Source organism: Telmatherina bonti, assembly GCF_933228915.1.
Source record: "Telmatherina bonti genome assembly, chromosome: 21".
NCBI lineage: Eukaryota > Metazoa > Chordata > Actinopteri > Atheriniformes > Telmatherinidae > Telmatherina > Telmatherina bonti.
Genome location: NC_136630.1, coordinates 12,183,270 through 12,205,354, shown reverse-complemented (window position 1 = coordinate 12,205,354; position 22,085 = coordinate 12,183,270). Strand labels below are relative to the sequence as shown.

At 39.5% G+C, this 22,085-nt stretch overlaps 1 protein-coding gene across 1 annotated transcript in view; it reads right to left on the bottom strand.

Moving 5' to 3' along the window:
* The window catches only part of adam12a (ADAM metallopeptidase domain 12a), a gene marked incomplete at its 3' end in the record, with an annotated part of 95,167 nt that overhangs the window by 4,343 nt on the left and 68,739 nt on the right, over positions 1-22,085 (bottom strand). The window contains exons 11-21 of the mRNA XM_079260290.1: positions 21,229-21,377; positions 10,987-11,164; positions 8,010-8,099; positions 7,669-7,864; positions 7,471-7,579; positions 6,901-7,099; positions 5,078-5,155; positions 3,549-3,657; positions 2,182-2,317; positions 1,888-1,999; positions 475-735 (exon numbers count right to left, since the gene is read on the bottom strand). Coding sequence (XP_079116416.1) covers positions 475-735; positions 1,888-1,999; positions 2,182-2,317; positions 3,549-3,657; positions 5,078-5,155; positions 6,901-7,099; positions 7,471-7,579; positions 7,669-7,864; positions 8,010-8,099; positions 10,987-11,164; positions 21,229-21,377 — 1,617 coding nt within the window. The remainder of the gene's footprint in view (positions 1-474; positions 736-1,887; positions 2,000-2,181; positions 2,318-3,548; positions 3,658-5,077; positions 5,156-6,900; positions 7,100-7,470; positions 7,580-7,668; positions 7,865-8,009; positions 8,100-10,986; positions 11,165-21,228; positions 21,378-22,085) is intronic.

Genomic DNA, 22,085 nt, shown 5'->3' with positions numbered 1-22,085 from the left:
GGAAGACCTTTGTAACCTCTGGCTTCCTCTACTCTTCAGTTTCCACATCCTGCAATGCTAAAACTAAATTCCATGCAATAGGAGTGGCAGCAGGCTTCCCACTCTGCGATACTTAGACATACTTGCTCAGTCCAGTTGCTGCTGTGCCCCCCCCACTGCAAGTCTGGCTTCACTTTCATTATTTATGTGACAGATTGCATTGTAGAACTCAGACCTAGCAAGTACAAAGCAGGATTCTGGCTTATTTTTTTAGAGACTGTGTGCAACTGTCAACATGTCTGAACTTTTATCGGACACAAAAGAACCATGAAAACAATCCACATCAAACCAGTGCAGCGAACATCATCGCCTCCCTGGTTAGATATTAAAGGCTGCAGAGGCGGTTAAAAGCCCTCCAGACGCGGCGGTGAAATTACATTGAGTAACATCATCACATAAAATGTTTCCAACTGAGGAAGCAGGAAATTTACTCACCATGACCATCCTGCAGGAGTTATGAAGTGACGCACTGCGAAATGACGCCCCTCTGGGTGCGACGTGGATGTGAGGCGGAGGGGCTCTGTGAGGTGGAGGTGCCGGGGGTTTGGGTTGCCTGGGCCCAGGGGAGAGGGACAGGGTGAGAGACAGGGGCACTGGATGGCTAAGGTGAACTGGAGGGCACTGGGGAAGTCTGCAGAGGCTGTGGGCAGGGTAGGGGGCCGGTGGGAGCCCCGCCTCCGACCCTCGCTGAGGAGACTGCAAAAAGATGAAAGTCAGAAATGGAAAAGTTGCTCAGAAAATAAATCATCTGCTTCCTCTTAGAAACAGTCTTGTTCCCCCCCTCCTCCTCCTCCTCCTCTTATTCTTCTTCTGTGCTTCCTGATGCTGTCAGATAAACATAAATCCATCACACCCTCTTGGCTGCCCATGTCCTTTTCAGGTAACTTATTAAAAGCAAAAACTGTCCAATATGTCACTATTTGGCCTTAATTTGAAATGGACACAGCCAAACAGACCCCACACATTATAATTAATGGCTAGATGTGACACTGAAGTGAGCCAAACTATGACTCTGCTTCATTTAGACCTGACCAGATGTGGACACCTTAAGGAAACACAATGTAGCATACAAAAGCATGTTCACACACACTCATGTGGCAGTTTTTACGCAGCTCCCGACAACTGGAAAATGACCTCACCTGCACTTCACTCACATCAAACGGCCTTCCATTCTGTCTCTTCCCACCAAATGAAAACCACATGCTGCTAAGTGAAAACACAAACTCCTGCTAATGCACATCAGCTCACCTCACTCCTGTGCCATCCTGCAGCGCAAACAGTTCGTCTGACACAGTTTCTCTTATCCTTCAGGAATGCTTAATCAACTGGATCACTTCCTATTACTAGCAGTGTCAGCGCTGTAATAGAGCGGTTACGGCACGCGGAGATGCGAGCGTGGAACCATCACAGCAGAAATGTGGTCTGTGTCTCGCAATTATTAGCAACAAAATGAGTTAAGCTGTCAAAACAAAGCAGCTTCGCCAACATTGCCCATGTTGGGAAACGTGCAGAAAATCCATTTCTTCACAAACAGGCAGCCGTCAATGACAAGAAATGCATGCAAGAGTCCTGAATGCGGCGAGCGATCTGCACAGGCTCGTCATCACCGCCTCCCCCACACGTCCACATTCAGAGGGATGATTTAATTAGATTTGAATGAGCTGCCATTTGTCTGAAAAACATGTCAATCCAGCTCAGAGCAACAAGTTTGATCAGAGCATTCAAGTCTGATCACAGTGCAGATCATCTGTCTCTGATCCTTCATTTGTTTGAGTCAGATTCTGTAACGTCTGTCTGCGCGTTCGCATGCGGCCTGTCAAAAGCAGACGTGTGATCCGGTGTAGTGACCTTGAAGATGGTGGCATTGTGTGGCAGACGCGGGGCTGGCTGAGACAGAGACGCGTTCACTGAAGTCAGCTGGTTAGGAGCCGTTGGTCCGCTGCTTGCAGCACTTTCTGATCTGTAACACAAAGAGAAAACTGTATATCTGTCGTTTAACACTTGATTATATGAACCAGTTTCTGATTGTAGAATTAAATGAATAAAATTTTATGATCGCTTTTTGCATTTGTTGCATGTTTTACCATTCAGAAGACTTGGTGCATTTACAGGAAAACATGTAAAAAATAACTTGATCCCCACCTGAGCTTCTCAATTGGGTTCTTCTTACTGGTGAACAGCAGACCCAGAAGAGTTTTCCTCTTGATGCAGATGATCATGGCAACTCCCAGCACAGTGAGGAGGGCCACCAGGATGCCCACAGTCAGATTCCTGCTATCTGCTCCCAATCATAAATAATAACAATATAGCTTCAGTACAGTATTGTTGTTTTTTTTAAAAATTATTTTCTGCAAATACCGCAGATTCTGAGGTCCTTTTATTATTTGATGCTTGGATTTTCCTCCTCTAAAAGCCACCGGTTCTGAGTTTCATTTTATTTGTTATGAAAACACAATTAACGACATTTTCTGAAGGTTTTTTTTAACATGGCAAATTATCTCTAAATGCATTCAGCATTAACTTTGTCTGCAGACAAAGTAGACACGCAGTTCTGAATCTTTGGAACATGTTCAATAAGATTGGAATCACTTGCTGGGTTTCCAGTCATCACAAAAGCAAATCTGAAAATATCTATATGTATTTAATCAGACACATTTACATTGACATGCATGAAACAAATAGACCCAGGTACGTAGACAGTGGTAGTATAGGCCACATTGCTAATGGTCTTACTTCAGTAGATGTCTTACAGTAACTGTTTAGGATTATGGTGAGTTCAATTTGTACAGTAAAGTCAGACTTTTCAAGTTTCCAGTTGGAAATCCAACAAGAATTCCTCTTTATGTCAGATCTGACTCAGAAAGTCAGGGAAGACTTTGTAGCTCTAACTTCATCCAATAAAGATGGCTGCTAATTCCCAGCTCCGACTTCCAACCTCCGAGTCAAATCAAACACATCGTTAAACATGAGAATAAAAAAAACAACACCAGAGAAAAACACAGATAACTTTTCCTAAAGGATTATTTTCTTAATCTCTAGAAATATGCGTGACTTTATGGCTTTAAAAAAAAATACAAGTTCGTCACTAGAATTTAACATTTGTTGGATCAGTCTGGAAAAAAGCTGGTGAGTTACAGACACAAACAAGCTGTCTCCATTCCTCCTTCAGCGAGAAAGTGTTTATTTACTTTTCTTAAGATGAAAACCATTTCAAGTGAGTGTATTTATTTAACATACTGGAGAAATTTTACTGGTCTTTACATTTTCCATTCACCTCTTCCAAAGTAAAAATGGCTTCAACAAATTTTTGTTTCAGGCAAAACATTCAAACACTGACCCAGAGTGTAAAGGGTTAAACGAAAAGGGGGCCTACACAATATTAAGCAGGTGGTTTTAATGTTGAGGCTGATTGGTGTGGTCCAACATTCCACAACCAGGGCGTATAGCATTACATAGGCGAAGCTGCAGCAACTCAGTCGGTTAATGTAACCGATTTGCTGTTGACTTACCGGCGAGTCTGATGGGGCCACTGTCCACACTCCCCCCCAAACCTGACTTGTCGCAGAAGGGAGGCGCCCAGTGAGCCTCACAGTGACAGTTCTTGTTGTTGTTACACACCTGCAGAATATTAAAAGTACATTTTAGTGCTGGATTTTCCTGCAGAGCTTATCTGCTCCACACTACCTCGGAGTGTGTACAGAGCAAATGATACACTTAATGAGCGGCTGCGGTGCTTCATATAATTGGATGGATATTTGAGTCACTTTGGTCGGGTTGCAGCTAATTAGGAATTTCATTATAAGTTAATCCACTGACTGTTTTTCAATTAATCCATTAATTAATGTGGAAAAGAGGTTCAAAAGTGATGAAAACGCCTCTTAAGCTTGAGGAGGTTTCCCGGTTCGAAATGCACGTTTTGCTGAACCACAGCGAAAAAGAAGAAGAAGAAGAAAAGCAAAGAAAGCAACACTTTGGGAAATTCTGTTTACAATTAGGAAGTACAGGAAAAACAGCAAATAGTCATGTTAGAGGATGAAAGAAGTTCATGTTTGAGCATTTCTCCAAGAAATATTGTAAACAGTTTTCTATTTACATTATTTCAGCACCGAATGACACTCAGTAAATACCCATGATTCGAAAGAACTTTGTGCTGCATGAAATAAGAATTGTACAGATGTCAGGTATATTAAAAAAAAAAAAAAAAAGACAGACTCCTTTCTTTGCACTACATTTTTCATGATCCCACTCTCTTAAGGATTCCCTGCCTGTGTAAGATGGAACAGGTGAGGGCCTCTCTTTGGGGCAACATCTTGATTCGATTCATGCGTGTGTGGGGTGCCTTGTGTCCAGAAGACGAACATCCTTTTCTTTCAGTGAGTAAAACATCCCGTAGAGTTTTATGAATTTGTTTTAACTGGAACTATATAAACATATATGACCTGATAGCAACAGGAGATGCTTAATTCTAACAGGCAGTCTGTCAGGCAACCATTTCTTCTGTGTGCACGATGAAGGGGGGGGGGGGGGGGGGGGGCATAAGCAGTCACAGCCAGAGCCTCTGCGACCTGTCAGTCAACGTAATACCACAAAGAGGACCACCCATAGACATTTAATGGGTGTAGCTTAAGAAGAATCTAACATCCATGACTGAAAAATCAAATTGTGTGTCAATGCTTGCAGTGTTTTGCCAAACAAAATCTAGCTGGCCCATTTTCCTTTTTTTTTTTTCCCTCCACGCTGTTTTTAGGACAAGGACGGCAGGCTGAAATGATGATGAATGGCACTTAATGCAGAACACAAATGAGATCATTACATCTAATTGATCGAACCTTTCAGCATTCACTGTGATTGATTGCAAGGCATGACATTGGCTCCCTATCTGATGTACACTAGGCTGCATTTTGAAAGTATTACAGCTTAAAGGAGCTTTCCATGGGGAAGAAATAGGACATTAAGTGGGTGGAGATGCTTTGAAACAGACAGCTGTTACTCTGGTTTGTCGTTCCATTGAAAACAGGATGAAAGTGGCTGTACTCACCCCTCGTCCGCTGCACTTGGCCGCACACTCGTGCACACCAAAAACACTGACGTTCTGGCACTGACGATTCAGACACATCTGAGGCACACAAAGACATTAAAAATTGAGAGTGTGAGCTCAAAGAGACAGTCAGTAATATTCTAATTCCTTTAATCTTTTCAGGGAAGAATAACAACCACATCCAGCTTGCTATTCCTTTTAATTTGCTACTGACAAACCACTTCAGCTTTAAATCAGAATTGCATTAAATGTAATTATGTTGCCACTGGGATTTCTCAGGAATATATCAAAGCTAATCCTTTAAAAGTTATTGTATAGCTCCTTGAACGCACCACACCCAAATATATCCAGGCTAAATGAGAGGATGAGCAGCAGTTGGCAAACAAGCTAATGACACAACCCTGGAGGGCCGAGGCTGGATCCTTCTTATGGGCGGAGGTTTATAGGGAAGTAAATTAAACCAAATGGAGTAACTGAATCAGTGAAGTGACCACTGGCTAAAATGATCCTTGCCAGGAGAGGCCAAAAAGGGTGAATAATGGTGAGTCAGTTGTCACAGCGTGAGTGAAAATTGACAAGCAGGCACACCCTGAAAGATGATGAACATCTTAGTACCAGTAAAGGCTTTTCAATTCAAAATTCCTATTACACTGGTGTTGTGAGCAAACACATTATATTCTGTTTTCATGGGCTCCTACGTAAAGGTGTTATTGTGAGTGGAGTCTTATATAAAAGTGGTGTGGTCGGATGAACTCATTTGTATTCATTATTTATTAACACTAAGGTCTCAGGACAAACTGAAATTCAGCCTAAGTTGGATTTCTACCCTGAAATACCCCCTTAATCACTAAATAACTATGTAAATACACATAATATACATCATATTAATGGAAAAACAGTACGGGTAATAAAAATAGACATTTCAATTAATATAATATAAATATATAGGTACTGAGGCGTCGTCTCAGCCTCCACATCATGCGTTGCAAAAACTAATATGGAACCTCGTAACTTCAAAATTTGCTCTATTTTTTATTTACATTTATTTAATGAGCATTGTAAAGTCAAATCGATAAGTCGAAAACTGTGTAACTCGAGGACCGCCTGTACTTTTAAAATATCACATTTATTCCGAAGGTTTTCTCTTGTGGTGCCTTAATACCTTTCTTTTTTTGTCTATAGGTAGGTGTGCTTTGGATGGCTGCTATTAATCAGAGGACCTGGCTATAATTCACCTGCATTATAAAAGCTTTGGGCTTCCTACATCTCTCCCTCTCTCTCTCTCCCTCAGCTTGGTTTGTTTTTTAGACACTCATTCCATCCACTTGACACCCGACTTACACATACTTATACTTACAATTTAGTCATCTTCACAACATGTGTTATAGATCCTTGGATCACTGGTTTGTTTGTGTCATGGTTATCTTCCTGAAACCATGCTGATCATAAAAAACACATCCAGTCTTAGTTGTGTTCAATTAATTCAAGCACCTAGTTGTAGAGTCAAACTAAATGCCGAGACAAATTTAAAATATTTTGTGCTTTTACTGTCTGCAATGACATCAAAGACAAATTGAGTGTAAGAAACACTTCTACCGCCCCCACCTTTTCTAATTTGAGGTTGTGATATTAGAAAGGTGAAGCTTCATGTTCATTTAAATAAATAGCAAAAAAAAAAAAAAAGTAGTATTTAAAATCCTTTTGGTATCACTGTGTACTTGTGTGTAAAATGATCACATGAAGTACCTCATAACTGTAAGTGTACTGTTGTGTATCCTAATGGGCTGTAGTTGTGTGTTCCAGTCTGAGGCTTCAGCTCTCACCATTCCATCTCCACACTTTGTTCCCGTCAGAACCAGGCCAGGATCAGGCATGTCATCACCCAAGTAAACATGTGTACCCCTGCACAGTATCCTCCCCCCTTCCTGCAAGGGTATGTTTGTTTCTATGGAAACAGCGTTGGTACCAATTACGGGTCGGTTTGCTCCTCCTTGACACTGGATTTTGCCGCATTTAGCGTCTCTGTGCACAAAGCAAACAAGAAAAAAAAAAGTCTAATTAAACAGAGAGAAGAACTATCAGCATGTTTGTGCTGTTTTAAGATCAGAACCCAAAAAATATCAAAAGAGACAGTTTGTTGCATTAGCGAAAGGGACTGTGTATCTCATAATTAGGACTGCAACTAATAATCACTTCCATTGTTAAATGAGAACTATTTTTCAAACAGTCAGAGACGCAGATTCCAGCCTCTAACATGAAAAAGACTTGTTATGACCTGACATATTATGTTCATACAGGGAACAATTTGTTTATTGTCAGTTCAGCGTGTGCGCCTCATTGCTTGCCCTCAACTGAATGCGCTCATTAGTTTCTATGGGAACATCAGCTCTTACCGTGCTTCACATTTGGCAAAAGAGCCTTTCGAATCCTTGCCACAGTTGCCGTAAGGGTCTCCTGCTGAGTTAACCCTTTCAAAGCAGATGCCTGGAGCTGGCTTGGCTCCTTCAAAAAACAAACCAGAATTAAACATCTTAAAGAAGCTTCAACACATTCACAGAAACAGGGGGCCAGTAAGGAGGTTTTACACATACCTTGGCCCCATAGTGTTATGCACTGTTGCTCATGAGTCTGACATATGCCGTTATAACAGTAACCGTCCACGTTGTGGCAGGCGTGGCCATCGTGAAGGTAAACGTTGGAGGGGCAGTGAGGGCTGGTGCCAGTGCAAAACTCTGGCAGATCACAGGAATTACTGGATTCACGGCACGGGGTGCCTGCTGGCTTCAGCTACACTCAGAAGTAGACAGAAACACATGCAAAGAGTCAAAACAAACGATCCTCCTCCTCCCCCCCCCGCTTCATTTTGAGATGCTGAATCAGAATAGTGTGACTTGAGAAACATTTTAAGATGATGAATTACGGGAAATTCTACCTGGCAGTCTTGGCAGCACTGACCGTGCGCACAGACGGCATCTCCTTTCAGAGTGCAGGTAGTAGCATTACAGCAGGGATTCATACATTCCTTTCAAACGCAGAAAAGATGAGAAAGAAGGAAGTTAGAGAAAAGACATCTAGGTACAGGGAAGCAAAAGTAAAGACAAATTAATTCTACAAAAGCAGATCATATTTCATCTCAAAGGAAAAGTTTAGGCTTAGGTTATCTGTTATCAGACGGGAAGTAGTCTTAGCAGGTCTGACTTCTGTGGAAGCTAAAATAAAACTTAGCACACCAGAGGAAACTGTACTTTCTTGTTTTCTAAAAACAATATTTCTTTGTAAAACTTGTCAGACTTTAAAAAAAAAAAAAACTGCACAATTAATGATACGGTCATATTTAAATGATAAAAAATGGAAATAGCTCAGAAAATCATTGAACAAATAAGATACTGTGTTACATTAAGAAGCTGGCAAAGAATCAACCAAACTAACAGACAATATGGGAATAAAAATGCACTAACTTAAACACTATCTGACTAAATTCAAAGAATTTAAGATAAAAAAAAAAAAAAATCTTTGTAATTCAGCTTATGTTCAGCAGCACAGACATACAGACAATGTTCCCCAAACTTATCATGCAACCTCCGTACAGGGATGCATTACTATCACAATCAATGCCAAAATAAAAGAAACTCACGCAGGAATTCTTCATGCTGAAGTAATTTTTCTGAATACTAATCCATCAACCCCCTTAAGTTCAGCCAGTTCTTAAATCCACAAATACACCCCCACATTTTATTTAAAGCACTTTAATATGTTAGAAGCAGATTTTCCAATTAATTTAGCCAATTTTTAGTATTTTCTTTAATTTAACTACAGATATTGTTGATCCAGAGGAGACTGAATAACTTAAAATCTATAATTTTGAAAAGTAAAGAGCTCATTATTACTTTTACAGTAACAAGTGAAAGATCCATTTTTCTGGACATTGATAAAATCATGACAAATAACATATTGGGACATTGCATTGGGATGTGCAAAGAAAGATGGGTAGTATTTGCATTACTCTGCCTCCTGTGACATTTTCCATTTCACCATGCAGGACCATCTGTCTCATGTCAGCTGTTATCATGACCCCTGCTCTGCAACCAATCAGCAGCTCTTCGCTTTCTGATACATATGGAAGGAAGAAATTCAATCGAGTCTGAGCATACAAGATAAAATCTGCTCGTGTTTGCAGGTCTGCTCCTGCTTATAAAGTTAAGTCAAAAAACTTATTGGCTGGTGGTTGACTCCATCTACTCCGTGTAGGATAATCTTTGAAATAGAGGACATTATTATTTATGAGGAAACATCAGGAATTCAGAAAAAAACCCCAAAAAAACTTGGATTGGATTTTCTAAAGAGAAAATGAGCCAAAAATTTCAGCCAAAATGGCCAAAAAATAGTTTTCAGAGCAATATTAGCGATTGCTAGAAGCCCAGCCAGAGACCAGATCGAAATCCATCCCCAGAATTCATGGAAGTAATGGAAAAGCACCGTTCCAACCTCAAAGACCTGGAGACTTTTATCAAAGAGGAAAGCACCAGAATCCCGATGGAAACACACACGAAACTCGTTGGCAATTCTGCAAACTGTTGGACTGTTTTGATGCCAAATCAAGACTTTGCCACTGATTACTGAGAATGGGTTTGAATAACTATGGGCGTGATCATTTTAGCAAATATGTATACAAGAAAAACAGCAAAACACTTACAAATGACCATGAAAACATCTACATAACGTTTTACACTCGTCTTCATGTGTTTATGTCATTTCCTGCCAGAGGAAAACTTACTGGTCCATAAAAATACTTGTTGTAAATCAGAATTTGGCACCGATGTGAATCATTTTCAGCCTAATTGTGTGATCTCACAGAGGCCGCTTGACCGGACCCTCGAGGCTCAGTTCTCGCCCCTTCTTTTGCCTTTTGCATGGTGAACAGCTGAGTGCAGTAAGAGTCTGGGGGAACTGGATGGATGGAGCTGGCAGAGGACATGATGGGCCTTCCAGAACTTCTATCAAGCTGAAAACCATTAAGGGCCTTTCCCATGGTCCCAGGGGCCAAGAGAGGCAGAGGAGTCCCACTGAAAAGAAGTAGCTTGTGATTGTGAGGACCAGGACCAAGTCTTTTTAATGAGGCTTTTTAATAGTGGAGAGAGATGCAGTCTGATGTGGCCTGCTTTGGCACAACATGGCTCAACTCTACAGAGAGCTTGATTATTGCTGCTGGCTCGGGCCCGAGAGCTTACGCTTCTTCTTTGTTTTGAAGGACAAGGTCACTTTCAGCTTGACCCTGGTTGAAGCCTGAACAGCCCACAAAAATAAAGGTATAAACAAACCACAGAAGACAACAAGGCATTCTCTCATTTGGGCTGTTGCATAACTCAAAGCATCTTTCCAAATGAGAATAGATGCCTCCTTCATGTGTCTGCCTGCACTAATTGTCAGCTGCATGATGATGAACGTTTTTTGTTTTTTTGTTTTTTTTCATCCTGCAGTTAGCAACATGTGCCATTGCCTTATATGTGATTGGCAATGCAGATTCGCTTAAATAATTCACCAGCTGACAAGAAGAAACTGTTAGCTGTGTTTCCTCTCAGTGACTTGTATCAGAATCTGACAGCCTTCCTCCCAAACACTCCTTCTGTACACAGCCTGAATAAATTCCCACTCATATCTTCCAACCAGTTTTCCCAAGGATGTGTTTGTGTTACGAAAGTCCTGGGCTGTTGTGCTTCAAGCAGCTTGTTTTGACATTGGGAAATGGTGGTTTTGTGTCAAAGTTTTGTCTGGAGAAGTTTTTTTTTTTTTCATTTTTAAGTGTGGGAAAATATAATCAACAAGGATTTGTAAGCAAAAACAGAGATTTGTGGGTGGTTTAGATATTTAAATAAATACATTTTGTTTATGGTGACCTACGGTAGCCTCACCTCCAGTTCACCACAATCACACTCTTCTCCTTCTTCCACGTAGCCATTGCCGCATTTCTGCCCACCGTAGAGTACTTTAACTTCAGGCATGTTGAATAGACACATCCCCACACCCTTTTCAAAACTAGCTGTCAGGTCTTTCTTGCTGCAGCTGCTGAAAACTGTGGGGAACGGATACCTGCAGGTGAGAGAAATACTCTGTGAGTGGTACAAATAGAAAGCAAAGAGGAAGAAGGACTAAGGTCCCCTGTAAGGGCCCTCCTCAGTCTGATGTAATCAGCGATAACTGCTGCTGATCACAAAATCAATTAACTACGAGGACTCAGCGACCTCTCAAAAGCTCCACGATCAGGCAGACAGCTCAGGGTCTCTGTGACTTTTATCCCCAGGAGGAAAGGAGATATGATTACACATATTTCATGGGACAGGAGATCATAAAAATTCATCCTAAAAAGTGCTTCCTTTGCAAGACTTGCAACACCCATAAATTTAGAAGCATGGAGAGGTGGGGGACAGTGTGTTTTCAATATTGGTTTTGGAATGGACAGAGAGGGTGGTCTGCTCCACAGGGAAAGCACACAACTCCAGGCTGTGTCTGCCAAAAGCTTTGTTAAACACCTCATGTGGTTTTATTGAGCCTCTCTGTGATAATACAGCTCCTTACATGAAAGAGTGTGTGTAAAATGTGCATGAATATGTGTTGATCGTATCACTCCCCTCATGGCTCTTTGCAGAAACGCACCATATGAGAATTTTAATAACTCCATCAGTCCCACATAAAAATTCAGCAAGAAGCCAGAAAAAGGTGAATTGGTGTGTAATCTTCCCACTTAAACCTTTGCTTGTCTTTGAGCACTCAGATAAGTGACAGTAAGTGGGAGATTCAGGTCAGTTCTTTAAACAGGCTCGATGAAGGGCCCTTGAATTTTTTAAATGTACGTTGTGAAGTATGTCATCAGTCATGGTTCTGCACCTGCACTGCCTCTGCCACCCACTTACCACTTTTAGGCTTGAAGGTTTCAATGACAGAATTTCTTTTCTTTGCGTGAAAGGAGTTTAAAAAAAAAAAAAAATCCAAGCTGAGCGTCAACCAACAACAGCTCCACCCAAAAGTTAAATCTCAGATAACACAGACGTCATGCATGCTCAGGTATCTTGTTGTGTTTGATTGTTAACCACTTAAAATGTTCTATATTCTGGCATGGAAATAACCTAAATATTATCAGTATTAACATAGCTCCATCATGCAATCCAACAAAAGAGACAAAAATATAATACCCGGATGTTTCTTTTGTGAATTAAGGACCAATAAAAATCCTTTTAGTAAAACGTTATATTGAATTATTTTAGATTATATAAAATTGCATGTCTGTAAATGGCAAAATAATTTTAAAACAGGATTTTAGCCATCTAATGTGGATTCTTGCGGGATAATACCTGCAACTAAAGAATTAAAATAACTGTTAACAATTTTAGAGCTATTTTAACCCACTGTTCAACATAACAGCTTCAAATGTGAAAGAATGGTGGGTTTAATTACAATAACCTCACACTTTAGGCTTTTCTGCAACATTTCTAAAAAAAAAAAAAAAAAAAAAAAAAAAAAAAAAGCCTGGCAAGGATTTTGGTCATGTTGTGATTTTATCCATTTTAATGTTCTTGAACCAGTGTTTGTTGGAATGACTTGTATGCTTGTGGCTGCATGATCTCTTCTCTGCTGACAACTAAATCATGTATAAAAATCCCATTAAATCATATATAGAAATCCCAGAAATAGAAACTGGTAGAAACTAGAAGTCATTTTTCCAGAAACAAAGGCATCCTGCTTCCCCATGGTTGCATAAGGCCCAAAACCATGTTATCATCACCACTATGCTGTGAAGAGGGAATAAACAGCATTGCTGTATACTAAGTGCATTTCCTAACAAGGAACATGTCTGTTCTATAACTGAAAACAACTAGAACAAATCTTTTAATACCAGTACTTCAGAACAGACTGATTATGGAGCCCAATTCTCATAAACTGATATTGGAAGACTTGTTGAAGCTAATGCTGTACTCTTTCGGAGTTTGGATTTGCAGGCCTGCATTAAACTCATCAATGATTCATTTCTGATTATTGATGAACCCCATGTTCTCAGAATGAAGTAAGAACTGATGCTACTAGCTTTGCTTTTCTTGTCTGAAACATGGTGCTGATTGTTTTCTTTTGACAATTCCTATGATTACTCTCTATCCAAACAGTTGCAAACAATGTCTTTATGTCATTGTTTATTATCAGTTACAACATGGACCAAGTTAGTGTCCAATGAAGTTACTGGAAACAAACAAAAGGAAATACTTTCACCTTACTCCAATTCACTAAACCGTGCTATATAATAGAAAATGTCATATGATACTGTCGCATTAGACACCTTAAATGTCTCAAAAAGAATAAAACACAACAAATAATTAACTGCTTAAGAGTTTTCAAACTACCAAGATCCCAAGAGATGTGTCACAGCAAACTTTGTCCACGGAGGTTCCACCCTACAACCCACAAGCCCCAAAAAGCTGTTTTCATATATCAGTTTCACCTTACTGCAACAAAAATATAAACATATTCTTTGTACTCTGGTGCTGTTCCTCTATAATTCACACCTACCAAATGGCATAAACTAAGCCCTGTATCAAGTCGGGGTCACCTGAGTGATGACACCATTGTAGGTTTGAGTAGCACGCACCAGTTCCAGCTTTCCCATATACACATAGCATCCAGTACTACCTCCAATACTGAGGAGAAACAAAGTTGCATCAGTCTTGGCTCGAAAGCTCACCACACTCCACAGGAGACCTCTAAAGATCTACTTCCATATCCTCAAAGCTCAACTGTTTCTGTAACACAAGGAGGATTTCTGAAACCTATCTTAATGCTGTGGCTAATCTGTGTGATAATCCGTGATACTCAAATGAAAGATAAATTACTTTAAAAGTTTTGAAGCTGTTGATTTAATTTCAGTATAAAGTTATGACTAGTATAAAGCTGAGAATTGAACTGGTTTTTTGACCCGCTGGGTATACTGACAACATGAAAGGCGTTCAAAAAAAACCCCAAAACCCTCTGTGGAGTTTTCAAGAGGCAGGGATGTCTGTGTCGCTCAAAGATGGCAACTCTTTCAAACTGAGTTTTCTCTGATGGGGCTTACCACATCTAATACAGAACTAAATATGTCTTGACTCTGTAAATGTTATGACATGACCTCATTCTTGGCTGCCTTTGATGTGTTACATCAACGCTTGCCCCCCCCCCCCCCGAGCCGAGGCCTCTCTATAGGTCACGTTAGGTGAGTCGCTACCTTGAAACAGATTCAATATAGTGGACCGAAGCAAAAGGTCAAAGTGGATTTGTAATTACAAGAAATCATAAAAGTGGAGTGATAAAAGCTGCAATAAGAGACATGATGGTACCCCCCCCACCACCACTATCACTACCACCACACATGCTCTGATGAACAGCTGTCAAGGTTGCCGTTCAACAAGAAGACCCTTTCCTTCACAACTTCTGTTGTTGATTTCCTTTTTGCCCTGAGAGCCAGAGCCAAAACTGCTTGCTCAAGTCGTGCCCCCTCGTTTGCTGCAATCATTCAATTTCCATGAACTCAGCCCCAGTTTTTAATTATAAGCAAACGCAAATGCACGACAAACACTCAAATCCTTCCTTTCCTTTGGTTTATTTATTTTTTAAGGCACTCTGAGACACATGAGCGGTTCACAGATTCAGCTGTTCTTTATGAGCACCAATATAGAAATAAATGGCAACAGCATGGGGATGGGAGGGAGAATGGAGTCTCTGAAAGACACTGATGAACTACTCTGGATTGCATTTAGCAAAAAAAAGGTTGGTAAAACACTTGAAGTTCCAGTTAAGGTTGGCACATCTGGAGCTCACGGCAAACTAAAGACACTGTGGGCATCCACTCTTTCCATGCAAGTCTGATTCACCACTTGAAAGGAAAAGCTGCAGTTTGACTCTACAGACCTTCATTGTGTTCTCAGCATGTTCTCAATTTAAAGTGATTTTTGCTCACCTCTGTCTAGTCTTTAAGACTCCTCGCTGTTCTTACAGAGCTGCATTATTTTCCACCTGGTCATGCCGCAGCTCCCTCCCAGGCTAAATTCTTTTATTCTTTTGTTCACCTACAGTCAGTGTTTAACAGTTGGGTCTTAAGCTTCAGAGGAACTGCAGCTGATAGATGATAAAAGAGTACAAAGCAACAGCCAGATGAGGATTTAATGGATTTGTGGGAGGTCTGTGATAAGGAATCATTTCCAGTTCTGTCAGGGGCTTCTATAATCTGTCCAACACTGAGACGGTAATACAAAACTAAAGACCTAAAAAAAAAAGTCTCCAACATCCACAGGTAATTTTTGTTTCATGGACAAGAGTAAAGAATAGTATTTTGTACAGAGATGGACATCAGATAGGAAAGAATCTCTGTCAATTTTACAAAGCAGCATTTGTAAAGATATGTCTGCAGACTACGTCCACAAAACAAACCATGTATCATTAAGGGTATTTTAACCTAAATTCAATGGAAAAGAATGCCTTGTAATTATAGTTCACATCCCAAAATGGTGGAAAACCTTTCCACCACGCCCTGCATAGCCAGTTAATGTTGCATCTTTTCCTCCAAAAAGCAAAAAAAAAAAAAAAAAGCGCGGCTCTGCCTTTTTCTGATGACATATCTGTGAAAACATTTTCAGAGAAAGCACTAAGTGTGCAAATATTGACTGTGACCCTGTTTTCATTGTGAAACAGCTTGATCTGACACAAATGTGAATGAGACTAACTCAACCCTGACATTGACAACTGTGACTGTGATAAATATTTCATGAGTCAAAAACCGCAGTTTCACAACACACCCTGTGTGCTGTTGGAGCCCAATCTCCAAGAGATGACACTCAGTGATATGATCTCTTGGCATTTCTGGGTGTCTGGCAGTCTGACCTATATTGTAGGTACTGAAGAGCATTTTCATACTGATTTCCCTACAGACCTAATTAAAAAAAAAAAAAGGCATAGCAGTGACTTCCTGTTCTTCGGTGGGGGGCACTGCTCACACTTCCATTCCATCCTCTTGGACGGATTCCTTATTATTCAGTAAATGTATTTGTCTATCAGCAGCTCAGCATGTGTGCATTTATTAGGTAGCAAATAATGAATTTATGTAAATTTATTACCTACATTTACTTTATTAGGAGTGCTATAAATTTAAAGTAAATATATTAAAAATGTTGAGTTTGGCAACTAAATTTTAAGGACCTTTTTTTCTGTCCTTAATCAGATAATAGGTCCACCATGTAAACATATAACCTATTCATCTGCATACGCCAGGAAACCAACTCAATTTAGCCTGAAGCTCTTAAAACACAAGGAAACCAATAACTATATCCAGGTCTGTTCACTGTAAGTCCTATTTTCACTGCCTTCTGTCACGCATTTTGATGAAAACCATGAAACAGTCACCAATTTTACCTTTACAAACTCTTAATAAAGAGAAAGAAGACCAAGGGTCTATTTGAACAAAGTGCAACATGATTTATCTCGAATCAGGAAACAAACAAACAAAACACACTTTTCAGCACCAGACCAGCTGATCACAAGAAGCTTAATCAAATTTTAGCATGATTAATGCGAGTTACAGGTGAAGGTAAACTAGTTATCTGGGAAAAAAAGGGAAGAAAAAGAAAGAAAGCCCACCTTGATGGAGCTCTGATTTTATGATTTACCATGGCAACAACTGTATGAAACCACAGCCTGTATTTTAATCCAGTGAAACTATAAATAAAAAAGCATGTTAATACAGCCATCCATTCATCTTGCAAGAGTAGAGTGAATGGAAATGCAGTGTGTGTAGTAATGGATAACAAATCACTGTTACATTACATTCAGTGTAGTCTTTGCATTCATCATTTTGTTCCACTTGAATTTTCCTTAATGGATAAAACTGAGATGCTTTTAGGATTGTACAATACACCATACTTATACTGTCCATCCATTTATCCTGTTCTACCCCGTTTATCTTTCAGAGAATTGTGCTATGCTGAAGCTCTGCTGGTTCTGAGTATGAGGAGGGTACGTCATAGGCAGGTTGGCAGATAGATGGAGAACCATGCACAAGCAACTATTCTATCACTAATTCATCCTACAAACACACCTTTAACTGTGGCAGAAAACAAAAGTGCCTGCAAGAATGCCACACAAAGACAACGCACAAACTCCAGACCAACACACTCATCACTGATTTTAATATATACGAATTCAGCTGTAAGAAGACATTTAACATGTATTAAATGTTACGTATCAATGAAAATGTGATTGAAAGAGTAACAATAAGTTTGTTTCATATCAAATTGTAGATTTTAGTCCTCTACTATCAATTTCAGTAGGGCTGTGACGATATGCTTTTGTCCCGATTCGATTCGATTCGATTCGATTCGATTCCGATTTTTTTTGGGAGCCAATTTGATTTAAATTGTGATCCTCACAATTCTTCAAAATTGCTGATATTTGTACATTAAAAACAAAAAAATGTACAAAACCTTTTTTTTGCTAGTCATTTTTCTTGATTTCAATTAGGAAAAAACAACACAGTAGCCAGACAATCATTCTGCTGTTATAATCAAATCAAATCAAACTTTATTTGTATAGCACTTTTTGTTCTTAAAAACAATACAAAGTGCTTTACATTATAAAACATTATCTATTACATCAAAATAGATAAAACACTAACACACATACACATCCCCTTTCACCCACCCACAACCACCCTCACCCATGCCCTATTTGCCCTGTAACAGTTAAAAGAAGTTGAATAGCCAGGTGCATTTGTACCAGATGTGCACCAGATAAGGAAACGATATTCTCAGGGAGCCTCTACACAAAGGGCTACCCAACCAAGACCACCCAGGCCATCACCATGGGGGCCACCTGGGTCCGGGCAGACAGGACCCACGCCACAACTGTAAGGCTGCAGCGCCGGATCCCGACCCACCAGACAGGGACAGCCCCACAGCAACAGCTATGCAGTCAGAGCAGGGGCAGCCCTTGGTGAAGAGGACCCCAATGAGGAGAAAACTGGAGTGATAACTAAACAAAAATAAAATCCATTTATTAAAAAAAAAAAAAAAAAAAAAAAAAAAAATATATATATATATATATATATATATATATATATATATATGTATATACATATACATATATATATATATATATATATACATATACATATACATATATATATATATATATATATACATATACATATACATATATATATATATATATATATATATATATATATATATATATATATAATAATGCCCAAGATGACAAGTTAAAAGATCAATAAAACCAATAAAGATGACAAAAAATATATATAATGGATTATTTTCATTTATTTAAAAAAAAAAAAAAAAAATCTATTTTAAAAGTGAGAAGCAAAAAATCCAGATATTCAATTTTTCGATTTGATTTTCCGACCCCTAAATTTTAGTACGGAAATTTGGGGCACTGTAGATTTTACTCTGATTTAAGCCTGGCTCTCACTTTGTTGAATGATTAAAGACCTTTAAAGGTTCTCTGTGAATTAAATATGATTATTTCTATGTAGTTTAAGCATCTGTGAATAAATGTGATCATATATATGTTTTGATTTTAACTGCGTGAATGAAAACAATGGTTGAAAGAGGTGCCTCAGGTTAATCAGGAAAGGAGTGGAACTTTAGAGTTGTCTTCTTCTCAGGGTTAACATACCAAAAAACCCACTATCCACAGAAGACGCCCGGCATCAGATTAACAGTAAACAAGATTTTCAATCAGATCGTTCCTTACACACCAGGGTAAGTAATGGAGTTCCTCAGGGTTCTGGACTTGGACCAATACTTTTCACATTATACATGCTTCCCTTAGTTTTTTCCTTCCCACTGCCGCCTCATGCATGCTCAGGATGGGGGATTAGTTTCTGTTATAGGCTATGTATGAATTGGCTTGAAATGATGTGTATGTAAAGTGCCCTGTGACAACATTGTTGTGAAATGGCGCTATAAAAATAAAGCTGAACTGAACTGAATTGAATTGTCAAACCTGAAAAGAGGGCACAATCAAGTGGAACTGAAGGCAAGTAGGCCAAGAAGTAAATCATACGGAACATTTCCACAAGGAGTCCATTTGCTCTGTGTTAATGTGTGTGTGCTTTCAGAAGAAATAATCTCCAAAGGATGAAAATCACCAGCCTGTTCTCGTTTAGAAGGGGAAGGGTAGAGAATGAGATGGAAAGAAAGGGGACACAACAACTGGCCATGACCAGCGAGAACCGGAAACAAAAAGCAATCTATGCAGATGTCTTAACCCTGCACTACACCCCCACCACCAACAAATTACCCCAAAACCTCCTCTAAGTTTAAAAAGATTGAACTGGATTTCATCATTCTTAAGGCGGTAGGGAGAGGTTAACGTGACAGTGACGGGATTACTGTTATTCAGCTGAATCAGAGAGATCAATCAAATCAAAAAGCAGCACAACAGGTGCTTTGGACCAATTGAATCTTGCCAGAACTTTCAATTAATGGACAAAAGGTTTGATAATCAGTGGGCCTCTTGTACCGGCTTAATCAAGGCCTGACCTCATGTGGAGCCATCTGTATGATCAGATTGTGCTTTGAAAAGACTTGATTGGCTGAAAAGGAAAACATGATATTCATCTTTACAAGGCCATGAAACAAAAACCTGTGTGGTCTTTGAAAGCGGGAGCACAGTAGCATCAATTCAGGGAGAAATATATGATGCTGAACTTGACAGAATTTACTGAAACAGCAGAGAAACTGGAAAATAGGTTTCTTATAGAATCTTTCTTAGATGTATTACTTTCCTAATACTGGACTAAATAGCACAGCAGAATGTGCCTCAATAAGGAGAAGTGTGGGGGATTATTTAAAGCTAGACACAATGTATTTTTTTTCTATAACCTCCTGTAGTGCAAAAATCAAAGCCTCAGTGGGGAGCAAAAAAAAAAAAAACCCCAACTAAATATTCCTTAATTTATGTTATTTCTGTTTTAATAGTCTGAAAACCATTTTCTCTCCTTCATATTTAGTGAAGCTATCACTGATTTATATATGACCTGTAACATAGTTTACATAGTTAAAGGCAGAGGTGATATGTTTCCCCTCCATGAAGTCTGTGTAACGTACAGTTTTCACATGTACTTAACTATTTATTTGAAGCTGCAGGGAGATTTTTAAACATTAAAGTTGCATGTATGTCAAAGAATAGCTTCACTCTGTCTGTGAAAAGGGTAGAGAACCGTGGAGGAGGCAGAGAACACCAGAAAGACAAACATTATTTGTACTTTCACAAAGCCACCTTTTTTTTTTTTTTTTTTAAATCTATTTGCTTTTTTGCAAGCTTTTGGGGAAAAGTTGTCACCCAGGGATACCCACAATCATGATTAAACATAAATCTGTAAACCTCATAATGGTGTGTCACTTTTTAAGTCTATATTTGAGAGCAGTATTGCTGTGCTTTTTATAGGTCTGGTCCAAATCAAATACAAAGAAATGTTTCCAGCATTAACACCAGTCTGCGGCTCCCGCAAACCAGCAGACCTCAGCTTGGCTGGAAGGGATAACCCAGTGTTTCCAACCAGAGCTTCCCCAAGCTTCTGCAGTGTCAACTCCAAGATGTTAGATATATTAATACATGGGAAACATTTTTAGTACTCTAAGTTAGTACTGCTATAACATCAGATGAAATACATTGCGTAGACTTTGTGGCATACAAGCAATGCGCTGATTTTTTAATTCTTTTGGAGAATGAGCAACTTAAACTGTATTGCATGGGCCATGCACTGCCAATGAACCACTGACTTCCCATTCAGTGAGTCACATTGCCTCAGGGCATCACACAGCTGTTGAATCTGCCATAAACTCAATGGCCCTTCAATTTAACAGCTTCATATTCTCACCGTTCAAAACATTATAGATTACTAAAAGAGACCTTGCAGAATGATGTTTACCCAAGGTTGCATGTTTCTGACATTTTAATAATTCAGACCTAATGATGGTTCTTTGTTTTCAGTTTTAAACAAAGAACAAAAAAAAAAACCGAAAAAAAAAACCCCAGGAAATATTTATTTAAAAGAATGAGAAAATAACTATCTTGTCAGTATGGTGACTTTTGAGTGTAAAACTAGTGTGACTTACCCAGTTGAGGGAGTCATGATGCAGCCTCCCCGATCCACCGTCACCCTGCAGCCACACCCCCTTTCCGGTGTGTCGTGGTTCATTCCGAAGTTGTGCCCAAGTTCGTGGGCCAGAGTGACTGCTGCACCCAGCGGGTTGTCAGAGTGGTCCTAAAAGCAGATCAGTCAGAGAAACTGAGTGTGCCATTACAGCTCAACAAAATCTACTCTAAAAGCTTTTTACTGTATGAGTCAGATTCATCTTTATATTTCCAGGCCAGACAGAAAACAAAGCCCAATCATAAAATTTGACCAGTTCAGAGCGCTGGTGCAGCAGTAATACCAATAGTTAATTAGAAACATATGATTCTGATAGCGTACAGGAAAACGTCAAGAAATATTAATTAAAACAAGAACCAAAAAAAAAAAAAAAATCAATGGAAACTGTTGCTCCCTGTAGGATCCACTACAACAGCACATCTCAAAGGCGTGGGAAGTAATTGCATATTGCCTAAATTAAACAAACAATTTAGTGAGTTCTGTTCTTATCAGAGCATTTCATCTGTTCAACACTGTGGTGCTGAAATGAGAAGTAGAAGCAGACTGCGCGCTGTCACCTTCAGCTCGTTTGACGAGCTCTGACAGAGCTCATTCGCCGCTTCATTCGCACAATTAAAGACAACTACTGAGCAAGACAAGCAACTGAGGACGAGAAAAAAATCTACAAACTGCAAATTACAGGTACATAAGCAAAGATAGAGGATTAAAAACCAGATGATATAAGATGCAGCGGTGATGACATGCAGGGTAAAAAGCTGCTGCCGAGGTCGAGGATATCCTGCAAGGTGTGTAAAACATGGAATGCATAAAGAGGCCGGT